General features: G+C 43.4%; 1 protein-coding gene across 3 annotated transcripts in view; it reads left to right on the forward strand.

Annotated features, from left to right (window-relative positions):
* Positions 1-26,907, forward strand: part of FBXO15 (F-box protein 15) — a 74,928-nt gene that overhangs the window by 29,767 nt on the left and 18,254 nt on the right. Inside the window, exons 9-10 of one of the 3 annotated variants that reach the window (XM_032422881.1) lie at positions 11,242-11,366; positions 16,900-17,974. In XM_032422881.1, the coding sequence (XP_032278772.1) occupies positions 11,242-11,366; positions 16,900-17,166 (392 nt within the window). In that variant the 3' untranslated portion in view covers positions 17,167-17,974. Of the gene's footprint in view, positions 1-11,241; positions 11,367-13,556; positions 14,282-16,899; positions 17,975-26,907 lie in introns of those variants that run through there. The other 2 variants (XM_032422880.1, XM_032422882.1) reach the window with 2 other exon arrangements.

Raw genomic sequence — 26,907 nt, forward strand, 5'->3', positions numbered from 1 at the left:
AAAAATATTGGATCATTTGAGAGGTGAAAGTGACATCTGATTGTTTTACATCTGCATGTGTCTTTGAATGTTTGACTATTTACAAAGGCTGTTGACTACAGTAGAAGTGGGTGGGTGTGGCGGCCGCTGGGTGGGCTGTGTGTGTTGGGGGGGGGCATTTTCACAGGAACCACCATGCTGCTGCCTCTCCCAGGCATGTGGCCATGCCAGCTTTCAGTGTCCTTGCTTATTTATTTAAGTCATCTCTACACTCAATATGGGGCTCGAACTCACAACCCCGAGATGAAGAGTCGCATGCTCATCAGACTGAGCCAGCCCTTCACCCTCTTGTGTATTTTGTTATGAAATTACGTGTCCCTCCCCCAATATAAAATTTCTTACTGATGAATTTTTATCTAAGTTTTCTCTATTATTTTAATCCAGTTATTCTTTTAGATGTATTTAATAATCATTCGGCCAGATTTTAAAAGATCTCATTTGGATTTTGATCAGATTTGCTTTAAATGTGTATGTTAAATTGGAAGACATTGATCCTCTTTCTATTTAGGGTTTCAGACTCTCTTCTTTATTTAAGTCTCTGTCACTGCCCTCGGAAGAAGTGTTCTCTATGTGGACCCTCCACTCACTAGTGCTTCATTTTTATGTTGCCATTGTGAGTGAATTCTTTCAGCTTATGTTTCCGTGTTCTGTTAGATTCAGGCTATATCCTACAGAGTTTCTGCAATATGCTCTTCATTAAAATACTGATTAAATAATACATGTTCAGTACTTAACTCTGTAAGACACAATAGAAAATATTGAGGGGAGAAAAAGAAGGTATGGATTTCAGAAACTTCTTTTTCCTCCAGAAAAGTGGGGTTTCAGCTGTTCAGCAGAACCTGATAAGCCCAGATAACCTCTCTTTAAAGAAATTCTACTTGTAAGGTTTTAATACTTTGTTTCAAATATTTTTCATAGGTAGCATGTCATCTCATTTTTATTGTTGTGATTCCAAAAATAAATGACTTGTTTTGTTCCCTTTGTTGATACTAATTACTTTCTATGTTTCTAGGTCAGATTATTCTCTCTAAGCATTTATCGTAACACGAAGACATTAGAAATAGTACACTCCCGTCTGGGGGTGGTGATTACCTATGAAAATTAGAACAGATAATTCTTTACAGTGTCTTCATCAGTGGTTGTTAGTACATTTTTCCTATTTTGTCCATCTGGTGAGCCGTTATGCAAAATCAGCATTACAGATTACCGTTCACAGAACAGGAGAACCCACATCTCCATACCTTTTATGCCAGAGCTATATACAATGGAATATCATGCAGCCACAAAAAATGAAATCTTGCCATTTGCAACGACATGGATGGAACTAGAGGGTATTACGCTGAGCGAAATAAGTCAGTCAGAGAAAGACAAGTATCATATGATCTCACTCATATGTGGAATTTGAGAACCAAGACAGAGGATCATAGGGGAAGAGAGGAAAAATGAAACAAGATGAAACCAGAGAGGGAGACAAACCATAAGGGACTCTCAATCTCAGGAAACAAACTGAGGGTTGCTGGAGTGGTGGGGGGTGGGAGGGATGGGGTGGCTGGGTGATAGACACTGGGGAGGATATGTGCTATGGTGAGCGCTGTGAATTGTGTAAGACTGTTGAATCACAGACCTGTACCTCTGAAACAAATAATACATGATATGGTAATAATAAAAAAAAAGAGTTGAAGTACCCTATCTAAAAGTAAGACACAGGCCATGTGATTTGTGGGACCCAGTGCAAAATGAAACTGCAGGGCTGCTTGTTGGAAATGTAAGGGTTTCAAAATGACAGCAGCAGAGCCGGCTGTGTCTGAAGCTGGCCCTGCAGAAACACAGGCCGTGTGAGGAGAGGCCTCGTTGTGGGTCCTTCTCATCGTCTCCTGCTGTGCTGGACTCTGACTTCTGTGTGACATTCGACCTCAGATTTTGATTTTTTCTTTCCCTATGGCGATTTGAATTTTTAAAATAATTTAAAAGGAAGGATATGAGGTCTTTATTTTGTTTATGTTTTCACTTTCAAGCATATTGTTTAAATAATACGTTGTGCTTTTCTCATGGATATTTATTAAGGCAATTGTGAAAAATAGAATCTCTTAAAACAAGCAGTTTGAGGAAGTTACGTCTAATAAGAAATGGGTTTTCTAATTTTTTCCTGGTGTGAATTTAGTTGTTATTAGAACCTTAGACCATCAGGACGTTAAGCTTAGAGCCACTTCTCAGATCACAAGCATGTTACCGTCCATGATTCCTGTACCTTCTACAGACCTCTTGGGTTTCTTCTTCTTCTGGTTCTTGGTTCCCTTTCTGCCGTGATTTTCAGGGCACACAGCCTGGGTTACATGTTTGCTGTCAGTCACCTCAGAGCCCCTCTCCTCGCTGCCCTGTGGCTTCCCTGCATTGATAACTAAACTACTGCTCACCGTGATGCTGCTTCCTAACTTGAATGTGCCCCAGTTCCTCGGGGGAATCACAAATGGGTGTCGTTGGTGCTGTCAGACTCCGGCCTACCCCTTGCTGCGACTCAGAAGTCTTTTCATCAGCTCGCCATACGTCCCCTTTATATGTCAGGTAAGGGATGTTTAGATATGGTCACAGCCCTCTTCCTGCTCTGTTCCTTGTTCTTGGGCTCACTACCTGCTGTGCTAAGAAACACTGTCACCTCTGTGCTTCCTGATCTTCCTCTCTCATCTGCTGTCACACTGTCACTGTATTACAGTCTCTTTGTGTTCTTTCCTGTTTCAGAGAAAAAGATGTCCCACTTCTTTCCAAAAAGTATATCCCAATTTCTTTTCCTAAATATAGATGCTCCTACCCCCTCTGGGACCTGCATCTAGCCATTTGTGTCTCAGCATCATCTCAAATCTATTTTCCCATCATCATCTTTTTTTTTCCACTTATATTCATGTTTTCTGATTCAAAAATTATTTTAGAAGGAAAAAAAAAAAAGCACTTCTGTACAGATAAAAAAAAAATTGGTTGAAAACTACAGAAAACCTAATCTAAAACTGGCTTAGCAAAAAGAATTCATGTTGAAAAATCCAGGGGGAGGTTTTATTTCAAACAGTTTGATGCGAGGGCTTATTGCCTGTCAGTGGGACTGGATATGTCTAGACAGCCTGTCTGTCCCTCCTCGTCTCTCTCATTCTGATTCTTCCTGCTTCACTATATTCTGAGTTACAGTTCCTACTTTCAAGGCAGCTCTGGCTAGCTCTAGATCTCATGTCCTAGTGTGAGGTTCTCCTTTCCTGCACCCCCTCCCCAGGAGTCTCATTGCATCTCCTTGGCTCTAGTCGGCTTAGGGACTCATCCCTGACTCAGTAATATGCCAGGTATATTGGGATGCTCCGTATCTGAGCCTGGATGCTACCATCTGAAATATGGGGACTGACCTGCGTGTGTGTCTCAGAGGAATACTAGAACATGCTTAGTGAGAAAGGCAGAACAGATATTGGCGAGCCCAAAACAAATATCCATATACCTTCTCCTTAAACATCTTTGGAAAGACTAGCCTAGAAAAAATAATGCATAGTGAAATAGACTGGAATGATAGAATATTGGTCCACAGGCATGGAAGATAGAACTGGGTCTTATGAAAATACCAGTCTGAATATTTACATCAATAGAAAAAGTTATTTTGAAACATTATTGAATTAATGAACAGTGAGCTTTTAAAGGTTCTAAGTACACACTTTATCCTGTTGAAAATCGAGTTTTTGTCACCAGTACCAGGAACAATACTAGCAGCCAATGTAGCCTGTTAGGGTTCTCGCTAGTATGAAAGAAGTGGAGACTCTGTGGCTCAGAGACTTAAGAGATTTTACTGATGTTGTCATACTCAACAGTTCTGGATTTGGGAGGGAAATTGTCCTACAGATTTGAGAGTTCTACTTTTCCAGTCTCCTTCAAACAGAGCTCCAATTCACTTCACTCTTACAGTCCTTACAGCAAGTGAAACCAGGGGAGAAATTTCTGAACCTCATCATGTTCAGAGTCTTCCTCTCTTTTCATAGTCCATGATCTGTGTCTGGATTTAGCTACTTAAATTTCATGTGTATCAGGGGTTTGGGAAACAACAGAGGTATCTGAAAATAGCCGAGAAAAAGAGAGAAGCTATGTGTTTGCCTTGAGGAGATTTATGTTAGATACCTAACAAGGAAAGGGGGAAATACTCAAGATTTTCTCACCTAAAGAGCGGATGCCTATTCTTTTTGATCATTAGAGTCTAATGACTTTTCTGTCTTGTTATTAATTATTCCTCTGTAACGTTGGAGTCTCTGCAGCTTTAAATTGTTAATACTAAATATATTTGAGTTTGTAGGGTCTTCCTTCCTCTTTACCCAAGATTTGCACACCCACCTGAGAGTTGCTTCCTGATGTCCAGTCCATTAACTCATGGTACTACGTTGGTCTCTCAGATGGCGCTCCAGGGCCCCACCTTACTCAGTGCTCGCTCCTCGGGTTGATGTGTGTTGCTTTTCCTGCCGCAGGCAGTACTATTCTGCTTTAACCCCCTTCCCTTTTCTCCCTGTTTGCCTTAGGAAAATCATTCAGTCAAACCAAACAATCAGTCAATCTCTGCTCCCAACATTCTTTACTTCCTGCCTTTTCAATGTTCTATTTATGGGGCAAAAAATGAATTCTAATCATAGCTGAGAAATGAGAAATGTGATTAGTAGTGCCATTAATCACGCCATAGAAGACATGACCTTTATTCCCAAAGACTGTAGGTTATTTCAGGAAACATCTAACATGCAGAAACAATCCAGTATAATTAAATGTTCAGGTGTATGTGCAGCAGGGGTTAGAAAAGGAAGAGATTAGTGTAGGCTGAAAGGTGCTGTTAGCCATGGAGGTGAATATTGAAGTTTTGAGGGACTAAACTCCCTAAGGGAAGAGGAAGAAAGATCTGAGGACACAGATTTGGGCATTCCCAGAGTTATCTGTTGATAGGAAAAGAACCGCTAGTTGTCGTAAGCGAAGGGGACCTTCAGAGGAAGGTTGATAGAGCTGCTAACAGCTCACCTTTGAGTGCTACTTTTTTGGTAACTTTTTGTTTTGATGTAATTTCCAACCTAGAAAAGTTACAAGAATAGTACAAGAACTCCCACGTACATTTTTTCTGATCCTTTTTTTCACCATAGATTAGTTTTGCTTGTTCTGGGACTTTATATCAGTGGGATCCTACAGGATATACTCTTTTGTGTCCAGATTCTTTCTTTCAGCAAAATGCCTTTGAGTTTCATTTATACTGTTGCAGGTACTGATAGTCATTCCTATTTATTGATGAGTAATACTCCGTTGAATGAATATGCCACAATTTGCTTACCTGTTTTCCTGTTGATGGACAGGAAATTTGGGTTGTTTCCTGTTTGGGACTATCTTGAATAAAGCTGTTACAGAATTCTTGTGAAAGTCTTTTTTGTGGACATAAGTTTTTTGTTTCTCTTGGCAAAATACCTAGTACTGGAATCATTGGGTTTTGGGGGAGGTTTATGTATTAAAAATTGCCAGATATTTTTTTATGTATAAGAAAATTCAGGGCACCTGGGTGGCTCAGTTGATTAAGCGACTGCCTTCGGCTTAGGTCATGATCCTGGAGTCCCGGGATCGAGTCCCACATCAGGCTCCCTGCTCGGTGGGGAGTCTGCTTCTCCCTCTGACCCTCCCCTGCTCATGCTGTCTCTCTCTCATTCTCTTTCTCTCAAATAAATAAATAAAATCTTTTAAAAAAAAGGGGGGCGCCTGGGTGGCTCAGTCCTTAAGCATCTGCCTTCGGCTCAGGTCATGATCCCAGGGTCCTGGGAGCGAGCCCCACATCGGGCTCCCTGCTCAGCGGGAAGCCTGCTTCTCCCTCTCCCACTCTCCCTGTTTGCGCTCCCTCTCTCGCTGTGTCTCTCTCTGTCAAATAAATAAAATTAAAAAAAAAAAGATTAAAAAAAAAGAAAATTCTATGTGTAAGAAATTGCCAAAATATTTTTTTAGAGTGTTTGTACTATTTTATACTCCCACCAGCATTGTACGAGTGTTCTGGTTGCTCCATATCCCAGCCGACATTTGGTGTTATTAGTCTTTTAAATTTTAGCTGTTCCAGTGTGTGGGAGTAAGATGGTCATCCTGGCCTTGATTTGTGTCTCCCTAATGGCCAGTAGTGTGAGCGCCTGTCTGCGTGCCTCTTGGCCATTTTTTGGTAACTTTCCTGTCTTCTTTTTGAAGCATCTACTAATCCTTTCACCTTTCTAAAAAGAATGACTTGTCTATTCTTGAATTATGGGAGTCCTTTATGTATTCTAAATACCAGTTGTTTGGCAGATAAATGTTCTACAAGTATCTTTTCCCAGTCTGTGGCTGGCTTATTCATTTTCTAAATGGTATCTTTAAAACATTTTTTATTGAGGTATAATTGACATATAACATTACATTACTCTCTGTAGTACAATGTACTGACTGGATATTTATACGTTGTGAAATGATCACTGCAATAAGTCTAGTTACCCTCTGTCACCATACAGAAACTTTCAGCAACTTTCAAGTATGCTCTACAAATATTTGACTGCAGTCCCCATGCTGTGCATTACATCCCTGTGACTTATGTATTTTGTAAGTGTAGTCTGTACCTCTTGACCTGCTTCACCCATTCCATCCACTCCTCCCCTCTAGCAATGACCATTGTGTTCTCTGTATTTATGAGTTTTGTTTTTTCACTTGTTTCGTTTTTCAGATTCCATATATAAGTGAAATCTTAGGGTTTTGTCTTTCTGTGTCTGGCTTAGCTCCCTTAGCATAAGGCCCTTTAGGTCCACCCATGTTGTTGCAAATGAAGGATTTCCTTCTTTTTTGTGGCTGAATAATATTCTATTTAGTGTGTGTGTGTGTGTGTGTGTGTTACATATTTTTGGATATGATTTTTATATGTGTATTACATATTTTTTCCATTCATCCATTGATGGGCACTTAGGTTGTTTCATGCCTTGGCTATTGTAAATAATGCTGGAGTGAACATGGCGATGCAAAGTTTTCTTTTTTTTTTTTTTTTTTTTTTTGACATAGTGATTATATTTCCTTTGTACAAATACCCAAAAGTGGAGTTGCTGGATCATACAGTAGTTTTTAAAAAAACATTTTTGAGGATCATCTGTACTGCTTTCCATGGTAGAAAGTGTAAATTAGTGCAGCTACTTCCCACCGACAGTGCACAAGGATCCCCTTTTCTCCACATTCTCACCAGTACTTGTTATTTCTTTTTTCTTTTTTTTTTTTTTTTTTTGATACTGGCCCTTCTGACAGGTGTGAGGAGATCTCAGGGTGACTTTGATTTGCATTCTCTTATGATGAGTGATTTCAAGCATCTTTTCATGTGTCTGTTAGCCGTCTGGATGTCTTCTTTGGGAAAAAACATTTTTATATCCTCTGTCCCTTTTTAATTAGATTTTCTTTTGATATTGAGTTTTATGAGTTCTTTGGCATATCAACCCCTATTGGCCATATTATTTGCAAATATTTTCTCCTATTCAGTAGGTTATCTTTTCACTTTGTTGATGGTTTCCTTAGTGGTGTGGAAGCTTTTTAGTTTGAAGTAGTCCCATTTGTTTACTTTTGCTTTTGTTGACTTTGCTTTTGGAGGCAGATCCAAAAATGTATTGCCAAGATCTATATCAAGGAGCTTATGTTTTTTTCTAGGAGTTTTATGGTTTCTGGTCTTACATTCAAGTCTTAATCTATTTTGAGTTAATTTTTGGATATGGTGTAAGATAGTGGTCCAGTTTTATTTTTATTTTTGCTGTGGCTGTCCAATTTTCCCAGCACCATTCATCAAAGAGACTGTCCTTTCCCCACTGTGTATTCTTGCCTTTTAATGGTGTCTTTTAATGATCAGAAGTTTCTCATTTTGATGAAATCTAATTTATCAGTTTTTTTATTTTGTAATTTTTTTGGGGGGGGGCTTAAAAACTTTTCCTACTCCAAGTTATAGAGATATTCTTTCCTCCAGTTGTATTATGGTTTTAACCTTTATATTTAGATCCATGATCCATCTCTAATTAATTTTTGTGTTAAGTATAAGGTAAGGGTTGAGGTTCATTCTGTTTTTCCATATGGATAATAAGTTTTTTTGCACCATTTGTGAAAAGACTGTCTCATTGAATTACTTTGATGTCTTTGTTAAAAGTCAATTGCGTGTAAAAGTGTTGGTCTGTATTTGGACCCATCTATTCTGTTCTGTTCATCTATTTGCGTGTCTTACAGGGATGCCGCACTGTTTTGATTGCTGTACCTCTAGAGTAAGTCTTGAAGTCAGCTTTTTTTCTTCCTAAGATTGTGTGGCTATTTTATAGGTCCTTAGTATTTCCATATGAATTTTAGAATCAGATTATCAAATTTTATTATTTACTTATTTTTCTATATTGATTCTTCATAAGTTATTAAAATGCCCGCTGGGTTTATGATTGTGATTGCATTAAATATGTAGATCATTTGGGCAAACAGATGTGTTTATAATTATTGAGTCTTGTCTATGCACGTGCTACATACCTACTTTCTACTTGGCAGTAGGCTTGGCTCTTAGAGGATGTAATACATATAAGGTGCTTAGCACATCTAGCCTGGGATATATAATAATCTACCCTGTAATGTTAATGTGTATTCTTCATTTTGTTAATCTTCACAAAGCCTTATAAAGTACTTTCTATTTGTGTCCTTATTTTACTCAGCTTAGAACTTGACCATGGTTACACAGCTAGTAAATGGCTGGGCAGGGCTTGGAATGAGGCCTTCATGACTCTAAAATCCAGGCTTGTAAGTGAATGTCACTTGAAGCCAAGGGCAGTGAGCCTTGAATTTAATTTCTCTGCATTTTGGGGATGGTCTTGTGGTTTGGTAGGTTAGAGTTGGAGTTTCTAACAACAGAATTTATTCTGATGGGTTTAAGCAACACAGGAATTCACTAAGGGTATGTTAGCTCAAGTGAGGGAACCAGGCCACTTATGACCTAGTTATACGAAGTTTGGGGAGGGGAGAGGAGTAAGCATGAGACACATAGACGCAGGAATTGCCACAAATTTGGGGGAGCCATAAGTGATTCCCCAGCAAATATTGTCTGCTAATTTATAGATTTTTCTCTATTGGCAGTAATACAAAAGCAAAACTTTATGAGAATTTAAATCTATATTATAAATTCTCAGTATTTAAGCAAATAGGTGATTATGTTTCCCCTTTTTGTATATGTTTTAATCTGTTATAAGATCCATCTTATAATAGACACATAATGTTTGAATCATGTCTCTGTCACTTACCAGTGGTATGACCTTGGGTGACGTACAGTTAATCTCTTTGTGTGCCCTTCTCTCACCTGTGAATTCAGAAAACTGTAATACCTAATTAATAGTAGGATTTTAAGATATTTTAAAGTAGTCTTTTAAGCTACTCTACATAAAGTGCCTAACACAATGGCTGGTGTACAGTAAATACTCAAAAATATTGCCTATTTTATATATACACGTTTTCACACATACATTCAGTGTGCAGATTGTTTAAATGTAGGGTGAGCTTAACCTTTGTCTCTGATAGATACAAGCACTTACAGAGCATGCCCAGAGAGCTCTGACCTTTCAAGATACTGCAAATGTTAAAGTTGTTCTAAAGCGGGAGAATATTTGGTAATAAAATAACAACAGTCCTTGCTTCCACAGAGATTTCATGTTTATTAGCTTAGACAATTGCCATTGAGATGTTATTGGCTGTTGTACTTTGGGGTCCATTTTCTGTAGTGGCCTGAGGACAAGCCACATGGAAAATGAACTCGCGGCTTTCTGTACGGCATCGTCTCACTGCCAGTGCACATGCCAGCCGGTCGGAGGTCTCTCTCGATTTTGCACATGGCTGTGCAGTAATATAGAGCAGAGCAGAACCACATCTGGTCCGTTCAGAATGTCATTACCACGTCTCCTCTGAGGCTTCCCTTCTCACAGATTTCCTCCCTGCTTCCGTCGAGCCCTGCCGAGGTGACAGTGGAGCTCTTGCCGGGAAGGGTCAGTGTCATTTGGCATTGGCTCCCTCACCGGGGGAGAGGAGGAGAGGAGCTGCACGGTCCTTGGTAATTACTCAGCAGCGAGGGGACCACGTCGTGGGCTGCCTCTGTCCTTGGTACAGATGGGCTCCCAGCACCCTCCTGCAGGGCTGGAAAGCTCTGCTCCTGGGGGTCTCTCCCTTAGAGCCATTACCGTGTCACAGAAGAGGCTGCTGGCAAAGCGGCACTAAGGCTCGGCTTACGTGACAGCACCGTGCTGAGTTTCTAGGGTGGGACTTTTGGCTCCTAAGGCAGCCTAGCTTTGGCTTTATTTTTCTCCTGAAATAACCCACCTAAGGCCAAAGAACATTTGTTCTTCCCCATTCTTCTGTCTGCTTTGCCCTGTGACTCACATCTTACCTTTGTCGAGGTGTCTCTCTCTGAAGAAAGCCTGCGTACAAGTGAAGGAGCTGTTATGTTGTCCCGCGTGCTGGTCACTTTTTAGGGCACGTAAAAGGAGGGTGCAGAGCTCATGGTCACGGGAAGCTCAGCAGTCCTGGGGGCTGTCCGAGCATCAGGGCCTTGGATAGTGGAACTCGTGCACCTGGATTGTGTTGGGCCCTTGCTAGCGGCCAGGTAGCTCTTGGTCAGTGTTTAACTAGTCAGAGAAGGGGCAAGGCCTCTGGTCTCAAGCTGTTGGTAGCAAGTGCAAGGATTTTTACTTACCAATAAGCACATGAAAGATGTTTATTCCTTTATGTGCGTGGGGCTTCTCATCTCTTCCATACTTCCCTGCTCTTAAGTTCCTCAGTCCTCTGGACATTGCCCGCCTTGCTCCCTCACATCTCATGTCTGCACCACTCTGGCATCTGCTTTCTGGAAAGCTCCACAGTTCTTGTGTACTGTTTGTACTGCTGTTAGCTTAATCAAATCAGAAGAACCTCGGCCTCCTTAGCAACCTCTCATCGGTGACAGGTGAGATCCAGGTTCACCCCAGTCAGCTCCCGCCACCTTCTTTGAGATCGTGTTTCCGGAGTGTGCACTTGTGTCTCTGTCTCTGGAGTGTGGGTACGCCACCGGCCTCAAGCCAGATGCCTGCATCCAGGACGTGGCTAGATGAGGCATTCTTTATGAAACGGCAAGCCTAAAGAGTCTTGACTTGTCCTGCATGGATATGTCATAATTTAAAAAATCTTAAATCTTTTCAGGATCCATTGAAAATGGATATGTGAAGCTTGTTGTTATAAGTTTCAAAAATAACACAGAACACCTACCTCTTATTGGAAAAGTTGGCCTCTCTTGGAGAACTGATGTTTTCGATGGCTGTATAAAGGTAATTTGTTGTTTTATTTTCTTAATGTAACCTGGTTTCTGTATAATAAAAAAAAAAGTCTGTCTATGTATATCTTTGATACTGCTTTTAAAGTCCTAGTTTTAGTGTTCTAATGTCTGAAGATATGTGCACATTCTCTTAGCTTGTACCTTCTGTTTCTTGTTGAGTGTGGGGGATCAGGAGTGGTGCGTAGTATGCAGCAATGTTTTTGTACCCCTGCCCTCCCTTGAAGCCCCTCTGTCTGTCTGTCTTATGGAGAAAAAGGGGAGCTCTAGGTTGGACCAGGCAAGTAGCATTTACTCAACATCTTACTTGCTCTTACATCAAGTTATAAGTCAGGATACAGATATTTCCTTGAATACCCTCCCTTGAACAGTTACATCAATTTGTGCCTCGTCAAAAATTAGCCACATGGATGGGAGAATTTATTTAGTTGGGGGTCGGCGGTGAAGGGGGAAAGAAGAGGAGGCGGAGGAGGATGAGAGCCTTTGAGACGTAGTTTTGTTTCTTCTGTGATCTTGTGCCCATGGCTGCCCCTGGTTCTCATTGTTCTCCATCTTTGTTTTGTGGGATGAATAGCATTTACGTATTCCTGGTGAGGCATTGGGATCTGTCGTCAGTAACACGCCTCTATTCTGCCGTACAAGTGTGGACACTTTGTTAGAACAATTACTGATGATGACAACGGCAGTGTTATCATTGAGTGTTAAAAACAGTTAATTATCATTAAGTATTATCTCTTGAGCCACTTGCTATTTGATACAGTGGGCTGCTTTATTAGCCCTTATTTATTTGAAAACAAATATTTAAACTTTGGTATAGATTATTTTTATCATATATAAAAGAATATTGCTTCATGTCTTTTAAGAACACAGATCTGGTTTTTTTTAATGGGTTTTATAAAAATATGTACTAAAATAAAATATTATAGTCAGAGTAGACCTTGTGGTCCAAGAAAGGCAGAATACAGATACTGAAGACTTAACGTGTCTGTGTGATTTTAAAACTGATGTAATTTGTTCTGTGTTTTCTGGTATTTGGAGCAGGATGAGAGCAGAGGGAGGGATGTGGAGTAATTCTACAGAGAAACAGAGCTCTGTCCTAGCTCTCGTCACACACATAGTCTCAGGTGGGACTTTAGGTAGGGCAGACTAAGCTGTGGAACAGACCATCCTAAATAGCATTTTAGCTGCAAATGCGGGGACAGATTTTTTACAGCAACCAGAAGCCGAAGGTGTAGCTTCAAAATGAGCTCCAGGCCGTGATTCTGTAGGTCGCTAGACCGACGTGACTCAGGAATGCATGTTTCCAGCAAAATGGCTCGATCTGAAAACGGGGTTTTGGGTCCTTGCAGTCAGGCATGGACTGCGTGTCCCTGCACACTTTCCCCTGCAGTTCTTCTCCCAGCTGGGCTCTGGGGGGAGCTGGAGTGGGGCTCTACGGCTGTACCCTCTCCCGGGGGCCTGCTGCGGCTGGGCAAGGTCCATTTGTGTTTTCCTGTTCGTAATTTTGGGGTTTGGTATTAGGACTGAGATATCCTCAGAGTTCCTAAAGAAGAAAAGTCGAGGTAAGTGATGTCCTGTCCCTGGTGTTTGCCACGCAGGTCAGGCATTTCCCTCAGGCATCTGAGCAGCGTAACTGTAGTGAAACTATAAAACATGTTTTGAGAAATTGCTCTCAAGGAGTTAAAAACATTTTATTAACAAGGGTAAACCGTAAAAAAGTTTCTTAAATACATGTAACTATGAAAAACCAAAAAACAAAGCAGCATGCTTGTGGCGGAGATTGTGGAAACAGCCTTCCGGACTGTCGCTCAGCATGCCGTTGGGGCGCAGGTCAGTGAGAAAGTGTCACCCAGGCCGGCAACTCTGGGCCCGGGACGGGTATCGATGATCATGATAATGACGGACGGCGGAGCCGCCCGTCCCACTGTGTTGTTGGAGAGGTGTGTGGTCACGGGTGGGCTCTCTGGGGTCCTCCTGGTTACTCTTCACAGGGGGTTCTTCTCTGCCAGAGGAGCACGGGAGTGCGAGGGTGGCCCCGTCGGTCGTTCAAACCAGACCTAACTCTTGCCTGGGTGCCTGGAGTCCAACGTCAGCAACTCGTCATTTTATACGGGGGATTGCTCAGCCGTAAACACTTAAAAACATCACGTTAAAAGCTGATGAGGTTTTCTTTTTCTTTTCAAAGTCAGATTGTGGTCTCAAATACATTGTAGAGCCGCCTGCCCCGGTGCTGTTAGTGCTGAGCCCGCACAGGCCCGCTGCTCTCCGACCGCTCGCCAGTGTGTCTTACACAGGCCATTTGAATGGCAGGGTGGTCGCTGCCGCAGGCTTCGGTAGAATTCAGTGCCAGTCAAAACCGCTCTCCTGCCCTGCCTTCTCTCTGTTCCTATCAGAAGTGCTGATGGATGGAGTTTCCTTTGGTAAGGCTTTTCTTATATCCATTCCTTGTACTTTCTCCTTTCATGCCTTGGCATTTTTTGTGTTATTTTAATGTAACTTACTTCTAGATCTATATGGAGCTCGGCATCCGTTGTAATTCAAGCTAGATATTTTAGTGTAAGTGTGGTTGTGCTTTATGTAAGAATAGTGAAGCCTGCCGATGGGCGTGTCCCGGGTTTGGTGTGTGATGGCGGCTGTGCCCCCACCCCAGCCCCCAAGAAAGATGCCCTGGTGGGTTTGCTGGCAGTGCTGGGTGATTAAAGGAGTCGGCACCTTGAGAGGAACCCGACACCCCACGTGCATGAAGGAGGAGGTGGCCTCTGTGCTCTGTGAAGCAGCGTTTGGGTATCCACTGAGCCTGGAAAGGGGTGGAAGAGCCCAGCGGCGGCTGTCTATCCATCTTGAGCTTCCCCAGTGTGACCGGGCTCCGCACCCAGTGAGGAATGCACCAGAGGAGGGAGGGAGTAGCAGGAGGTGGGTGGAAAGGCAGGCTGGGGGGCGCTCACAAGGGGCCTCACAGGCCAGGATAAAGAATTTGGAGTTGAGGCTGTTAAAGGGTTTTTGTGCCACTGTGTGCCGGGTGTTCCATAGGATATGTAGGAACTGGAGAATGCTAGGCTTTTAGAACCAGGAGGGCTTTGGGAGATAGCTCACAACTCTGTCGGCAGCTGAGGGGCCGACAGCAGACAGGAAGCCATTTCCTGAAGGGCTCAGGGCTCATGAGCAGCATCCTTATCAGAGTTCTTACACCTCTCGACCGTTCCTCCTGGATTTCCTTCTCCATCTTCCTCTGAAATGTTGGGGCAGCCCAGGGTGTCACCTTCTTCTCACGGCCTCCTCCTTGCTCATGGTTCTAGCCACTGTGTCTGTGCTGCCAGATTTTGATGAGGTTTTAAGTAACAAAACCGAGAGACTGCTAAACCAGTAGTTAAGATAATGAAGGGCGATGGGGTAAAGAAAGTCTTGGGTCCGCATGACCACCTGACCAGGTGTATTATCTTGGGCGTTGACATGGCCACGGAGCTTCCTTCATCAAATGGCCATGATGATAGCTGTTTATTCCAGAAGGGCTCTGGCTGCCTGAGCACAGACAGACACATTCTAGCTCTCAGGGTTCGCTTTGGTTCCCCCTGCTCTCAGCCCCAGTGAGCCCTTCTCCATGGTCTGTGAACTGTGGTCCCTGTTCTGCCAGAAGCAGAGGGTGTGATGGGTAGATGTGTGCTGTTCCAGGACGTGGAGGGTCTAGTGTTGGGCTCCTCAGACTGTCTCGCTGGGTGGCCCCCACCTCATGTGGGCAGGGGCTTTCGGCTCTGGTCTGTACTCTCTGCCGTCGGGGGCCGGGGATGGTTCATGTTGGCTCGTTCTTCACTCAGGTCTCCTCCAGAGGTGGGAACCACTTCTCATCCCTTACTTACTAGACCATCTCCCTCTCTTTTTTTTTTAACTTTTGGAATGTTTGTGTTCCTTTAATTTCTCTCTGAGAAACACTTTTTTGAGTCAGGACTCTTTGGCCTGATCATACTCAGGTCCAAATGGTCAGTGCTATTGGCCACATTTAATCGTGTATAGATCTCTGAAAGCAGTGTTTATGCTGACATCTATAATATCTTTATATATCTGTCTAGGTATTTGTAATACCTGTGTCTCTATAATTAGGTTGATATCATTGTTCATTTTATGCAGATATCTAAGAGTAAGCGTTTAAATTCCAGTTAATAAAATACTAACACAGGGCATAAGTCATGGCAAATAATGAGCCATTTCTTAAAAAGGGAAGTGTTAGAAAATTTTAGCCTTCATACTACCTCGTAGTTTCTTGAGAAAAAAAATTCTTGAGAATTAAATAAAATAGTATATGTAAACTGCTTGGACTAGTGTTTAGTACACAGAACATGTTAAAAAATATAGCTAATGTTACACACTCATGTTCATTTCATAGCAGCATTTTTTCACAAGAGTCAAAAGGTGGAAGAAACCCAGTGTCCACCAGCCGCTGAACGGATAAACACAAGGTGGTGTACACATACTATGGACTATTGTCCCACCCAACAAAGGAAGGAGATTCTGGCACACGCTACAACATGGATGAACCTAGAGGGCATTATGTTAAGTGAAATAAGCCAGACACAAAAGGTCAAATACTGTAAGATTCCACTTTACAAAGTCCCGAGAGTGGTCAGTTCACAGAGACATTGAGTAGAATGGTGGTTCCCAGGGGCTGCAGGGAGGGAGGGCTGGGAAGTTAATGGGTCCAGAGTTTGGGGCTTGCGAGATGAAAAGGGCTCTGGAGGTCGACGGTACTGAAGGCCGCACAGCAGTGTCACTTAATGCCACTAAGCTGTACGCTTAAAAACGGTTGCAGTGGTAAAGTTCCGTTGCGTGTGTTTTACCACAGCTAAAAAATCAGTGTAAAATAATAATCATTATCAGCATCTCCCCCGACTCGAGTCCCCGTACAGCAGTGACTCTTCACGTGGCATTGTAGGTGCAGCGTGGCTGAAAGGGACACGTTTCTTCTCCCCAGACCCTGCCCTTCTGCAGCAGTGGGGAGAGAGTAGGAGGTTAGCGCCCCCTTCTCACCTACCCTCACCTCCCGATACCAGATACTGCTCAGTGTGTCTTATAAATACTTCTTCCATCTCTTTCCCGTGAGTTACTACCACCGACAGCTGGGGGCTCGCTTTACTGTCTCCTTGCAGGCGTGTAATGATCACCAACATCCCTGTGCTGTTCTCGCTGCCCCCACCCCTGTTTCATTGCTCTTTTGTTTATCGGAGATGCATTTACTGGCACTGGTTGCTGCTTGCGGTGGTGGAGGTGATGTGGACAGTCGCCTTGCCGCCCTGTCCGTCGCCCCACAGCGCCCCTGGTTCCTAGTCCCTCCAACGCTTCTTGCTCTCTCACCGTCTTGGTGTGGCCCTGCCTTCTTCTGTAACTCTGTTCTCTTCTATCTCCTCCCTCCCCTTTCACTTCATCCTTCACAACAAGGCTTCATTTACACATTTACACATGTATTAGTTAGACCTGGAAATCAGGTCCAATTGGCCATTTTGCCCTTACACCCATGAGTATTTGTGTTTATTTTGTAGAGTTGTTCTATAATGGACGTAACCCTTTTGGATGAATATGGGAAACCCTTTTGGTGTTTCAGTTCCCCTGTTTGCATGAGATCTTCCGGGCCCTCTGATGGGCCTAACTTCTTGGGACACACTTACTATGTTGACTATGTGGACTCGGAAGGAAAAGTGCACATGGAGCTGGTGTGGATCAAAGAGACGGAAGAATACTTCATCGTCAGCCTGGTCCTTTACCTGAGGATAGCAAAAATAAACCACTGGTTTGGGACAACATACTAAGTATTGGCAGGAGGTGGCAAATTATTGTTGCTGTTTGTTTATTTTGGACTCACCGGTTGTGTTCTTGGTGTTGGAAGTTGAAATAAAGCAGTCGTCTGTTTGATGTCTTCTTCTTTCACATTAGAAATTATGATTTATGGGTCATTTTAAAGTTAATGTTTAGAGAATTAAGTTAAATTTTAAAAACGTGAAAATAGCATGTCCCAATGAAAACTCATATAAAATAAGGAAAAAGATATTTCCTTCTCTTTTGCCCTCATGATTTAAAAGACAAGGAATTCTGCTTAAGCATATGATCACTGTGTGTGTGATCACTGTGATCAGTGTGCGTGTATGTGTGTGCATGTGATCACTGTGCACGTGTGTGTGTACATGCCTGTGTGTGTGTGCGGTGGAGATAAAGGTTTTTTTCTTTATTGGCTAGAACCCAAAATGAAAAAGTGTATTTAAATATGAACTTCATGGTATCCATTAAAATGAGAAAGTGCTGTATTCATGGCATTCAGCAGCCACGTTAGTATTTAATGAAACTAAATTTGGCAAGTGCTTACCTCACAAGGTAAGATGTATCTGAAATCAAGTGTGATACAAATGCAGTGAAGACCCCCAGCTGGACATTAGTGGGACCCAGACGGATGAGTTAGTGGTGAGCACATCCTCTGCAAAAGTGTTTTAAGAGATATGACAGATACTTGGGCTTCAAACAGGGGTAACGTGTATCTAAGTATATGTGTTTTCTTTTTTTTTAGGGATTTTGTTCTAAATTCATTTTAGATTGTATAGATTATTTTTTGATCATGTGTTTATCTCCTACTTAAGGTTACTCTCAGAAGTGATGTCTTTTTTTTTAAGATTTTATTTATTTATTTATTTATTTATTTATTGACAGAGAGAGACACAGCAAGAGAGAGAGCACAAGCAGGGGGAGTGGGAGAGGGAGAAGGCTTCCCGTGGAGCAGGGAGCCCGATGTGGGGCTTGATCCCAGGACCCCAGGACCATGACCTGAGCCGAAGGCAGACACGTAACAACTGAGCCACCCAGGCGCCCTCAGAAGTGATTTCTGAAATGCCGTGTTGCTCCTACTGGGAGGCGCGTCCCCTCCTCTCTATTTTTGTTTCTCATCCTGAGCTATCTGATCAGCTGTCTCTCTTGAGGGATGTTTGTGTGTGTGTGTGTGTGTGTGTGAGCTGCCTGAAGACAGCAATAAAAGATCTGGGACAGATATTAGGTTCTTAGCCAAAGAAAGTGACAGTACAAAGGACTCCTGCCCCGATGCCGTCCTTGCTTTCCCTGCTGTCCTGATCTCTGGGGCCTCGGGTGGGAGCCCTGGGAAGGGAGAAATCTGAAATCTGGGTCAGAGCAGAGAGCAGGGGATCATGTTATTTCGTGGTACCACCAGAGAGGTGCAGAGCACCTGCCCCATCTGGGTGAGTGTGGGGGGATGGAGAGGCAGTGGCCTGAGCCATGAAGACGTCAGGAGAGGCAAGTAGTAGAAGCCACGTGTCACCTCCAGGTCAGAACTGGAAAACGACCCCGAGACTGTGGTGATGCCTGGAACTCATTGAGTTAAACTGTGGAGGGTGTAGATGTTATGGAAATGTCGGAAGACAGGCAGAGGCAGAGACCAAGCACGGTTCTCTTTAGCCCCAGGGGAACACTATCTGGATGGGGGGGAAACTGAGGCTGGGGCGTCTTGTTAGAACTCTTGTCCATACTGAATTGAGTGTGTGTGTAATGTCTGCCTGTCAGACTGCTAGTCCCGTGAGCAGGACTCTGCTGTGTTGTTTACTACTCTATCTCCAGCATCTAACAGGATGCCAGTCTCATAATACTCACGATTTGTTGAATCAACAGAAATTATTATAAGGAATATACCAGCAGCTATGGGAGCATGAAGGAATATACCAGCAGCTATGGGAGCATGAAGGAGGCAGGCACAAATTCTGACTTGACGAGCCTGGGAGCCCTTCACATCTGACTTTGCTCCGGGCAGTGCCGGGGGGAAGGGTGAGCGCGGGCGAGGAAGGGCACTCACGGCGTCCTGGCGTCTGTGAGCATCTTATCAGAGCACGGTGTGCACACCACACATCACCAAATGGTGCCAGAAGACCCAGGCCTGCCCCCACCTGTCCCCTCGTGGGTCTAAGATAACGTTCAGCTGTTTAAAGCTGTTTCTTCTCAGGTTTGCCCCCATATTTCTAAATAATATTCTTCTGTGGCTGTTTCTGGATTTGTCAGTTTCAGACATCTATTCACTTAAGGTAGATAAAATAGTAGCTTTTCTATTCCAGTCATCTCCTGTCTTGCATCATATCAATATAGCAATTTTATATAAGTTGTTATGGCTTGTTAATTATGACTGTGGTATCGTTCCCTGCAGTCACAGAGAGTAATAGAGCACTTCTCTCTTTTACAACTTTTTATTTTTCTTGGATGCATAATTGTCTCCCTTTTTTCTTGCATGGCTTTGGTGAAACTTAAATTTTCCAAGAAGTTCAGTCTTTCGTATGTTGGTCAATTTTTTCAGTATTTTTTTTCTAAATCAATCATATCAAATAATCTACGAATTCTATTTTTTCTCCAGGCTATTTCATTTCCAGAGTTCTACCTCTGTTTGCTTTAAACTTCTTTTTAGCCCTGCTGGACAGCTGTCATCCTGGGAAGTTCCTGTGGGAATCTTATTTTATGGAGTCTTGTCTTCCTCTTTCTTGATTTATATCCTTTTTTGTGTGTGTGTGTGTGGTGCACATTCTCCTGCCGCTTTCTAAGAAAAGTGACATGGGAGACACATTTTGGATCCATGAGTTCCTGAAAACGTCTGATGGATAGTTTAATTGGGTAGACACTGCAGGATGACAGATGTTTTCTCCTAGAACGTGAAGACAGTTTTAACATGTGCGCATATCCTAGCATTGCTGTCGGTGGAGCTTGTGCCATTTTGACTGTTCTTCCTTTGTATGTGAGCTGTTCTCTTTCTCTTCTCTTGCTTGGTATTTCAAAATTTCAAGACACTGTGCCTTGGAGTAAATCTTTTTCATTCATTATGGGTCATTTAAAGAATTTTTTACTTGAATTCTGGATTAAAAAAAAAGTATTTTCTCTTTTTCTGTAGCTTTTATTAATCAATTGTCATGCTTTTTGGATTGATTTTTTGATTATTTCTATCTTAGTCTTTTGTTCTTCTGGAATATTGTCTCAATTTTGTTTTTCAATCTTTCTGTTGATTTTTTTATTTTGATGATTTGGTCAGGTTTTTACTTTATAAGAATTATTTTCCTAGTTCTTTATTAAACATTCTGTACCTGTCTCATAAATGCAGTGTTTTCCTCAACACAGGGGCTGGCAGACCTTGCTCTGTGAGGCCCGAGTGTGGTTTAGCCTTGTGGGGGACGTGCAGGACCTGCCGCCTCTCCTCAGCTGGGTCCCTGCAGCGGGAAGTCTAGATGGTGCACAAGCGAACGGGCCTGCCTGGGTCCCAGAAACCTTCATTTACTAAAACGGGCAGCGGGCTGCATTTGGCCCCAGGCTGTAGTTTGCAAGTCCGGCACAAAAGCCTCTGAGGTTATTTTTAGTTTTCAGAAAACTTCATCCTCACCATTTGACAAAACCACAGTAGATTCTTATAGGCAAGAATCCTCAATGGATGCGAAAATTTGTGGGTGAAAATAGGAACAATATAGGGACATAGTCTCGGAGTGTGTTGCCGCAAGGCACTTGCTGTTACAGAGGACAGAATAGTGTGTTCACAGTCGAGGGACCGGGGAGGCAGCTCGTTCTCCCACTGCTCCCCTCTGGTTCTGCAGATGCCGCCTCCTCACCGTGGCACACCGTGATTGCACGCTGTGCCACGAGGAGACCCTCCTCACCCTGCCAGGGCCCCAACACATCATGCCTCGGTGCCCCCCGCTCCTGCACGTGTGGCCTCCTCTCCCCACGTGGGCCCAGAAACATCACAGTGGGGCCACCATTTTATAAGATTTCAAGAGTCTTTTGCTGCTGGGACACAACCTACCGATGCTCAGACGGATGAAAGGCAGCTCCAGATGAGGGGGGCTGGGCCATGCGGGCAGTTGTGCCCGGGGACAGGGCGACAGCACACTGGAACTGGAGGGGGCATCTTATGAATGAAAAGCCCAGCCGCGATAGCTAGGTTTTGAAAGCTGCTTGTGGGTTGGCAGATTTGGATAATCCTCTGACAGGGGCTGTCCCTGGTTGTCTGGTGCCTACAGCGGGGGCCGTTGGGGCAGGTGCAGAGTGGCACCAGAGAGGGGGAGCCCCTCTGGTAAGGGAGTTGGGTGGAGTGTGGACTTAGCCTCTTAGGAAGGGGACTGACCAAGACTGTCTCGGGACAGCAGTAAGAAAAGCCCCAAACCAAACCCAGACCAACCATATTACAGCCACTTCTCTGCATGGATGTCCTCATCACCCTCCTTAGGCCCGTCCTCCCTCACCGGGCTGCTTCAAGTGAGGAGCCCTCCTCACCCTGCCTGGACCGTGTGGATCCCCCACCCCACCCACTGCAGGTGCCCACCTTGTCGGACCCGGCTTCATGGCTGTAGGAATTAACAGTGGGGGAAGGGCAGACATTTCTCAAGGGTAAAGATATATTAGTGTGTGTCATAAATGCTCACACATTATGCCCAACCTAAATAATAAACCTTTTAGGGGGCTGACCATCTTAGTATTGTATGTAGTGACATTAAGTTGTCAGACACGTAAGATAAAAGCCTTTACTCATCATACTCCTTTGTCTGAGAGGAAGCCTTTTGACTGTAAAGCAAGAGGAATTATGCTGGATGTCTTAAATACAATGAGGATGGAGACGCACAGAGTTAAATCAATTCAAGTTAAATCAAATCGAAGTAACAGGTGCAAACTCTTAATTATGCAGTTGGCAAAGGAAACAAGTGTGAGCTACACCCAGAAAAGCATACCTACCACCAGTGTAGAATAAAAGGGTCATATTTTTATTTCAAGAGTACTCCAGATGCAAAATCTTGCCTGATTTAAAATCAGACCAAAGATCTGACCAGCCTTCATAAAGATGATTTTTATATGTGACCTGACTGTTGTCTCATTGTCAATAACCTCTGATAAGTCTGGTAGTAACTGCTGCAGAAAGAAAATGCTCACACGAGAAAGTCGTTCTGCAAAATGTTTTTAATGCCCATAGTGTAAAGAATGTGCCTTTAAAGAACTGGATGTGGAGGTGTGGGTTCTACACACGAGGGTACATTTCGTATGTGGAATGTCACATCGACTTCAGCATAGGATGTCTTTTGTAGTCTCCTGTGGCTTCATGGAATAACATCTGGATTTTCCTTGAGCTTCCACTAAACAAGACATGGGCTGCAGAAGCCCCTGGGGCTGAAAGCTACCTGCACTGAGCACAGCTCAGTAGGATTAGCACAGGGAAAGAAAGGGGGACAGTAGGGCACCTGGAGAAAGGAGGAGCAGCTGAAGGTGCCTCTCCCGTGATCAAGGCTGCGAGGTCCGCCAGGCTGCAGGCAAGGTCGGGGAGGAAAGGGCTGGTCTGGGCACAGCTAGAAAGAGCGACGGGCCCTGCCTTCAGCAGAACAGGAGAGACAAGGGGACTCAGGCAGGGACTCAGGCTCACACACCCATCATTTCAGGTGTACATAAAATTATGTTTTTTCCTGAAAATGATGCACAGGGATGAGCATGTGCTCTGTGAAATGCGAGACAGTTGGATTTACCCGCGGAATGGCAGATTTTAGAGTCTTACCGAACTGGTTCAGCCTCAGCCTGGACAGCTGGCCTTAGTTAACCCTCTCATCTACCTTCTGGCCTCTTGGGGGTTATTAACCGAACTCTGGGAATTGCCCCGAAGGCAAATGTTTGTTAACTGGTTGACATATAGTCAAATGATTGAGTCACAGTGAAATGGGTAGAAAAAGTACATTATTTTTATGTGTCTAATTCAGAGAAGTACCCATACACTTGAGATGAAACACCTATGATCTCTTACTGGCTTGCTGTTGGCTGGGGAGAAAGTAAGAAATTCACCATGAAATAACGACTTTCATTTTTAAAACCTGAGAGCTTACTGTGTACCAGGCACTGTGTAACGAGCTTTACCTGTGTCTTTAAAATCCTTAAAAACCCGGGGCACCTGGGTGGCTCATCGGTTAAGCATCTGACTCTTAATCTCAGCTCAGGTCTTAATCTCAGGGTCACGAGTTTGAGCCCCGCACTGAGCTCCACGCTGGGCATGGAGGCTACTTAAAAAAGAATCCTGAGAACCCCTGGGGGGTAGGCAGCGTGCTAACAGCACCGTATGGCCCGGAGCTGCGGCTCAGAGGGGTTGTGTGCTCAGAGGGGCACGTCTGGTCACGGAGCTGGGATTCACGTGTCTGAAGGCCGTGCCGGACCGTTACTCTGTCCTGCTGCGTGTTCTGTGGCACTTACTTTGGGAAAAGCAAAATAAGGCTCCTAGGAGACAATAAGGCGTCCTTCAGCTCAATAGCAAAAATAACTTGATTTTGAAAATGGGCAAAAGACTTGATAGGCATATGGCCAACAGGTGTGTGGAAAGGTGGTCAGTATCACCAGTCCCTAGGGAAATGCGGGTCAAAGCCACAGTGAGGGATCACCTCACACCTGGAAGGATGGCTGAAATAAAAAACCAGAATGTGCAAGTGTTGGTACAATTGCGGAGAAACCGGAACCCTTGTGCACTGTTGGCAGGAATATAAAATGGTGCAGCCACTGGGGAAAACGTGATGGAGGGTCCTCAAAAAACTAAAAATAAAACTACCATATGATTCGGAGCTATCATAATCCCACTTCTGGGCATATATACAAAGGCATTGAAATCAAGATCTCCAAGAGGTTTCTGCACCCCCATGTTCATTACAACAGCCGAGATATGGATGCAATCTATCCATAGACAGATGAATGGATAGAGAAAATGTGGTGTATACATCAAGTGGAATATTTTTCAGCCTTGTTAAAACAGAAGGTAATCCTACTATACGTGGATGAATGTTGGAGACATTATGTTATGTGAAGTAAGCCAGTTCTAAAAGGACAAATACTGATGATTCCATCTATATGAAGTGTCTAAAACAGTCAAGCTCAGAGAAGAAGAGAACAGAGCAGCCCCCGGGGGCTGGGGGGAGAGGGCAGTGGGGCAGATGTTCATTGGGCATAAAATTCTAGTTATACAAGATGAATAAACTCGAGGGATCTGTACAACACGGTGTCTACATTTTACAATATTGTATACTTAAACATTTGTTAAGAGGGTAGATCCCATGTTGTGTTCTCACCATAATTAAAAAAAAAAAAGACAACATGGGTAGTATTTCCATGTGGCAGCATCTCTGATGGGCACTCAATTCAGGCACCATTTTTTTTTTTTAAAGACTTATTTATTTTAGAGAGTGCATGTGAGCAGGGTTAGGGTCAGGGGGAGAGAGAGAGAGAAAATCCTCAAGCAGACTCCCCCCTAAGCCCAGAGCCCGATGCGGGGCATGACCCCAAGACCTTGAGATCATGACCTGAGCCGAAATCTAGAGTTGTCCACTTAACCAACTGAGCCACCCAGGTGCCCCAGACACCGTTCTTTTATTCTTTTAGAAACAGGACCTTCTCGGGCGCCTGGGTGGCTCAGTTGGTTAAGCGACTGCCTTCGGCTCAGGTCATGATCCTGGAGTCCCTGGATCGAGTCCCGCATCGGGCTCCCTGCTCGGCAGGGAGCCTGCTTCTCCCTCTGACCCTCCCCCTTCTCATGTGCTCTCTCTCTCATTCTCTCTGTCTCAAAAAAAAAAATAAAAAAGAAACAGGACCTTCTCTTGTTAGGAAACATAGGCCCTCTCTTGATAACTTTTTTTTTTAAAGATTTTTAAATTTATTTTAGAGAGCATGAGCGGGAGGGGCAGAGGGAGAGGGAGAGAGAATCTCAAGCAGACTCTGCTGAGCACGGAGCCTGACATGGGGCTCGATCTCATGACCCTGAGATCACAACCTGAGCCAAAATCAAGAGTCTGACACTTAACCGACTGAGCCACCCAGCCCCCCACCCCTGTTTTAATAACTCTTGCTGAGTATTCCTGTCCATGTTGTACCAACACCTGTGACTAAATAACTGTCAAAAAAAAAAATGTGACCTCTGGGCCAGCATTCCCCCGACTGGTGATGCACAGTATGTCTGATCCCACTTGGCTCCTCCACCTCTGTTGTTTTTAAAGGGAAGCTGAGGCAGGTCCTAAAACATCAGGCAAGCTGGTGGACTGATCTCTGATACATCTGTGTAAGGGATTTTAGTCAGTCATGGATGGTTATACCTATGAAAAACAAAAGAAAAGTCTTATTATATAGTGTATGTATGAATAAAGCAGGATGTTTGGACTCTACCATTTCAGCTGCAGTGAGTTTTGGTTGCATACATTCTTAGGAAAAGTTAGCCTTGGTGCAAACAGTGAGCCCAAAAGAAGACTGATGGTCGCCGAAACTTCACATAAGAACAGCAGACCTGGAAGAAGTAATGAGCACTTAAGAAAATGCTTAGTGGCAAAAATGTTAATTTGTAAAATTTGATAGGGACCAAAAAAAAAATGAGTCACATTTCTGTTGCGAACTGTACGTGGAAAGGGTTTGGCGCTATGAAGAGGGAACAGTGTGCACAGTTCACTTATGTGGTCTAGAGAGCCCATCAAAGGGTTGTGTTGGTTTAATGGCCTTTATCATTGGTATAATTCTGAGGAAAATGTTTTTATTGATAAATAGAGAGTAAACAGCCTCAGGGTCAAAACAGTGGGGTTAAAAACATTGTGTATTGATTTAAAATGTCAAGCACTTCTTAGCTGCAGTGTGCTTTAAGCTCAGCAAAAATTATGTATATTTTTTTGTAACAGGGACTAGATGGAAAAGTGGACAAATATATGCAATTTGATTTGTTGAAGTCACGGAATTATGACTACATTTTATGTGTAATTCTATTAATGTTGCTGTAATGTAATAAAATATTTAAAAATCTGAAATTTAGTTTGTGGCTGCATGAAGTCTGTTAAATTCTGATGTAACTAGACTCTGGAGCCTGCAATAGAAATTATTTGATCTTTTATTCACATCCGGCCGACACCCCAGTAGTCCTCTGTTGCCCCTGGTTCTCGTGCTTTTCCAATACATACTGATTTCTTGCCTTTGATTAGGGCACAAGAAATTGTAGTTGTCATGGAATGAGATACTAAGTGGTATCTCTTACAGATTTATAAACCCTGGCCACCCATTTTCCCAGAACACGATACTTTCTTTCTGTAATAAGACTCTGTTGGCCACTGTTCCACAACTAAATTGCTAATTTGCCCTATTATTCTTTCTGCTCAAGTAGAATGAGTGGTCATGCAAGAGAAATCTGTTTCCAAAGCGGCCCTCTGAAATGGCTAAGCTGATGTTTCTATTTACTACGTGCTCTGTGTGCAGCTAAAATAGGCCCGCGTGATGCCCGACCATAAATTGTAGGCTCTTCTCTCTTTCACAAGGAGATAATTATGGTACATTTATAAGTATTTTTTTTTACAGAGATCCTCAAAGCTCTCCATAGGAAAAAGTCCCCAGATGGCAAAAACTTTGTTTCATCGGGAGGGGGGCAGGGTAGCGAAATGGAAAACCTTCCACACGGTAATAGGAAAAGGTTAAAAGTTTCATTCCGGAGGCAGAGAGCGTAATGTAATCTCAGGTGAGGAAATTGTTCCCTTGATATTCTGTATGGGCTT

This window comes from Phoca vitulina, unplaced genomic scaffold, assembly GCF_004348235.1.
Source record: "Phoca vitulina isolate PV1807 unplaced genomic scaffold, GSC_HSeal_1.0 scaffold27, whole genome shotgun sequence".
Taxonomy (NCBI): Eukaryota; Metazoa; Chordata; class Mammalia; order Carnivora; family Phocidae; genus Phoca; species Phoca vitulina.